Source organism: Lathyrus oleraceus, chromosome 3 (genome assembly GCF_024323335.1).
Source record: "Lathyrus oleraceus cultivar Zhongwan6 chromosome 3, CAAS_Psat_ZW6_1.0, whole genome shotgun sequence".
Taxonomy (NCBI): Eukaryota; Viridiplantae; Streptophyta; class Magnoliopsida; order Fabales; family Fabaceae; genus Lathyrus; species Lathyrus oleraceus.
Genome location: NC_066581.1, coordinates 66,480,233 through 66,484,820, shown reverse-complemented (window position 1 = coordinate 66,484,820; position 4,588 = coordinate 66,480,233). Strand labels below are relative to the sequence as shown.

Below are 4,588 nucleotides of genomic sequence, written 5' to 3'. Positions count from 1 at the left end.
GGTGTCACCAAGCAATGTTTGAACATGATTCCCAACCAAAAAGATCCTAATAGCATTAACATCAACAAAATTGTCAATATTGGGAAACAAGACCAAACCGTAGATGAGTAAGGCAAGAATAGCTTTAAAGGCTACCATGTTATCAGTATTAGCAAAATAAAAGACTCTCTCAATCATAAATTTTAACGTCAACCCTCTGATACCTCCTTTGATATTGAGATTAGCATCTATGTCAGATTTCTTCAGGTGAATAGCTCCAACAATAAATTGCGATTCTAGAATCCCTTCCAAACTACTAAAAGGAACTCTGTCAAAAATTGGTATACCCAAAAGGTAAGCATACTCCTCCATGGTAGGAAACAACTGATAATTAGGGAAAGTGAAACACCTGTAGATGAGATCGTAGAACTGAACCATAGTATAAATAAGACCATCTTCAACAGCAGTAGATAGAACAGACAAAAGTCTTCCAAATCAGTCTCTAAAATCCTTAGGATCATCCACAAAATATGCAAGCTTTTCCAATTCCTTAATATCAGGACATCTGAAACTGTATTTATGAGTATTCCTTCTTCCAATATCCATGGTCAAAATGTATGCGATGTTTGCAAAGAGAAACTATAAGTTCCTTGAAAATTGAGAAAAATGTTCATGAATGCAATGAGTGTATGATGCAACAATCACAAACAAGATTAAACAAGGCACACATGCAAGGTCCAAAGATTCGGAGTCACGAGCATGGAGCCAAGGGTAAGAACAACCCACAAGGTATGTACTAATGGTATAATCACCTGTAGAACAAGGTTCCAAAAAGTTCTCAGAGTCATAATTCCATCTTTTGGATATGAAATTCTGGCAAGCAGATCCCTGATGTCGTATACGATGTCACAACCTTAGGGTCTGCACATTAATACACCACAAATCATAACAGGATAAATATAACAGTATAATAGTAAATAACACAATCAGTTCTTAACCCAGTTCAGTGCAACATCACCTACATCTAGGGGCTACGAATCCAAGAAGAAAATCCACTATCACATAATTGGTTTGAAGTCCTGAACAACCTCAGGTTTTACAGACTTCTCACCTAATCTCTACTTGTGGACGTTTCTATCTAGAACACACCTAGATATGAGACCCCTCTCACTTCCCTCAACCACATGATAACTAACAACTGAAGAACACAATCCATTCTTGCTTAAAAGATTCTAAGGGATTGTTAGTTACAACTCAATACACCAGGTCCAATTGAAGTATCAATGTGATACTTGAATGGCTCACACAAAGCACACATACGAAACCCTAATGACAACAAAATACTGCAATGCTTCGATGCATTCTTAGGTTTAGAACTCCTCTATAAATAGTAGTGAAAGGCATGGGCTTCGGTCTTTGATTTACAACAGATCCAAGACCCCTACTCAATCTTCTGAATATATGATTTCAATCAAATCAAATGTTTTCTATAATGTCTTGACATTATTACTTCGTAAACAAGTCAAGATACGATATTCTTCAGGTACAAGCAAAATGCACAATAATATACTAAAGTTAAATCTTCAGAGAATCTTTAGATAAAAATTAAAGATACTAAATATCATAAATAACTTAAGCTCAGTTATGTTGGATGTTGAAACAACATGTTAGGACATCTTGTTCAACATCTGTCAAATATACTTGTTTTTCCAAAATGCAGCCAATCACAATATGACAAACCTAACAATCTGCCCCTTTGTCAAATTTTGGCTAAAATAATCTTTGCAGTGGTCAACGGTCAATAAATAAAAAGGGAAAGAAACAAGGACGTACATCAACAAGAAAACATACGAAATCCTCTCACATAGGCACCAAAGGTAGGAGCGACGAACAACATGCCTCATACTGTATAATAAAAAAAATTTAGCACACCAAAAAAAATCCTTTTTAGACAGGATGTCTGGATATTGTTCCTGACATCATGAACACCAGAAGCAGGCTCTCCCCGTGAGTATCAAAACCACAGACTGAGTTACCCAAAGGGTTATTCCACCTCCATACTTGCACATGCTCCCCCTTAAGGAGCAAGAGGGACAAGAAGAAGAGTGAAAAGCTCACTACTAGAATTACCCATTCATACACACCTACTCCCCCTTTTTAGCCATAAAGTTGATAAACAAACCACATTAACCAAACCATCATTTGTAAGCCACATAAGATTAAGAGAGTTTACAAACCAAGGAGCACTTATAGGGTTAATAAAATAGAGTCCAGGGCACAACCCACCAAATAAATAAATCAGAATGAACACACAAAAGATCTAAAGATCATTAATCTTCATCACTGTTGGTACCTTCCTCATAGCTAGCATCAGTCATGTCTTCATTTTCTTCTTCTTCGTCTATTCCATCATCTTTCACACCACATTCTACTTCAGACAGAGCCTTAATTAACATTTAAATTTTTCTCTTCCTTTCAGTACAACTTTTTATAGTTTCATACAATGTCCTGCAGGTGTCTTTCAGCTCAGCTAGGATGCATGTCTTGTCAATAGACCTTGAAGGAGTTTGTCCAGATGTCATGACAATGTCTGGGACATGTTTCCCAGTGAACAACCTATAATGCAATGAGAGAGGAGGGTCCCTTTTGCATATACTTTCATAATTGATTAATATACTGGGGTGTTGACACATGATAACCCCACAGATCAAAGAGGGAAGGCTATTGGCATTTTCATAACATAAGATGCATCATGCTTCATTGTCTGATCAAAAACATAGGAACCAAAGTCAAAATTTGACTTGGCCCCAACAATATAGATGAACCTACCTAGCCCAATAGCTATATTGGAGGTGTGATTTGTTGGCACCCAATTTACAACTCCAATTTTGTGTAGAACAACATACTTGAAACTCAAGGCACTAGCAGACCATTTCCCTTTCCTTGGTCATTCCTTCACTTGTTTAGCAGTAATCTCTCTACAAATGACATTGTCAGAGACTTCAATATCAACTTGGTCTTCTTTATTTCTACCCAAAAACCTATTGATTATTTCAGGAGAAAAATCCATGCGTCTTCCTCTGACATATACTTTTCTGAATTCCTTGCTTCGTTTGTTGTCACATTCCTTGGAGATGTTCATAATAAACTCTTTGATAAGTATTTTATAGACCTTGACAAAGCATGTTATAGTTTTCATTAAACCGGCTTCTTGAATCAAGCTTAACACCTTTTTAGATTCAAAAACATCCTTCCCCAATTCCCTTTCCAATGCTAACCTTCTTTGATAAACAAATTTCCATTTTTCAACATTTTTAGTAGAGTGAAAAGAAATGTTGTCACGTGGAACTTCAGGAATATTAGCTGGTATCTTCTTCCCATAGGCGTACTTTATGGAAGTAGAGATGATGTCCTGAACATTGTGTTCGACATCATGATCAGATTCACTATATTCATAGGGAACTTCCTTCTTTTTCAGGGACTTCTTCTTAGACACGAGAGCAACCACATTGCTTCATCTTTTAGTGGGACCAACACTAGCTTTCTTTCGGGCTGATTTGGAGGGAGTGTTAGAGGATCCAACAACTTGGCCTTTTCTGTTCTTCAACCTTTTAGCTATGCCAGGAGCCAGTTTTTTCCTAATACGAATATCATCAGAGTCCAGTTCCTCAAAATTAACAATGTCAGTGGGTTGATCAGTATGGTTTTTTTCTTTGTTACCCAACTCATTATTTATATCTTCATACCTTTCTTTGTCTTGAGATTTCTCAGGAGACATAGTAGGTGCATGCATATCAGATTATCTCTGGGGTTCTCAGTATTGTTATCTGGTTGGGCCAAGGATGTAGAGACATCCAGCACGACGTTTGTCTTGAGATCAATCCCCAAAACTTGAGAGAGCAACATACTGATATTCTTATCAACATCGTCTCTGTCAGCAACGATCACGCTAGATTTACTCAAGGTAGTAACATATCTAGGTTTATTGTTGGTTCCATAAGCTTCAACATTTTTCATAACATTTGTCGCAACAGGACAATCCTTAGACACATCAATATAAGGTTCAATGTTTATGGGATCGAGATACAGACTTGTCATAGACATGGGTTTCTTTACAACAGTTGGGGGTTTAGGATCATTCATATTTTTAGCACTTATGGAGGGAGTGGAATAGGTACTTACTTTAGTAGGTTTTCCTTTTCTTGAACATGAAGTTCTATCCTTTCTCATGGGAGTTGCACGGACAGGAACGACCGAGAGGGGAACAACATCATTGATGACATCAAAGAGCTCTATCTCAATGTCAATATTTTTAGGGTTTGATTGCTCTTTAGAGGATTTGCTTGGAGTGGAGCAAGAAGATTGTGACATTTTGGAAGTTTTCCGTGGAGAGGAGATGGAGAGATGAAGATGTCTGAGAGTGAGTTTGAGAGAGAGAGAATTCATAGGTTAGTGTGAAGGTGGCTAGGGTACAGTGTTGGGAAAATAAGAAAAAGTTGTAATGATGAACTTTGAGTTTTATGCAAAGTTAAGTGAAGGGAATAGAAAAATTGATTTCCATTTCTCCCCTTTAGTAATTTCTATAATTCTTCAAGCATGCAAATACCAT

General features: G+C 37.1%; 1 protein-coding gene across 1 annotated transcript; it reads right to left on the bottom strand.

Annotated features, from left to right (window-relative positions):
• Positions 1-2,926: 2,926 nt before the first annotated feature.
• Positions 2,927-4,350, bottom strand: LOC127129696 (uncharacterized). Its single transcript, XM_051058834.1, has 3 exons — positions 3,888-4,350; positions 3,515-3,735; positions 2,927-3,391 (listed from the first exon to the last, which is right to left on the bottom strand). The coding sequence occupies exons 1-3, from the start codon at positions 4,348-4,350 to the stop codon at positions 2,927-2,929; spliced, it is 1,149 nt and encodes a 382-aa protein (XP_050914791.1).
• Positions 4,351-4,588: the final 238 nt, after the last annotated feature.

Bases quoted from the DNA above. Each gene is read 5' to 3' on its own strand.
- LOC127129696 (XM_051058834.1), bottom strand. From the start codon at position 4,350: ATGTCACAATCTTCTTGCTCCACTCCAAGCAAATCCTCTAAAGAGCAA. The intron at 3,736-3,887 runs GTATGTTGCTCT...AGAAATCTCAAG, and splicing joins CGATGTTGATAAGAATATCA to ACAAAGAAAGGTATGAAGAT. The intron at 3,392-3,514 runs GTTGGTCCCACT...CACAATGTTCAG, and splicing joins CAGCCCGAAAGAAAGCTAGT to GACATCATCTCTACTTCCAT.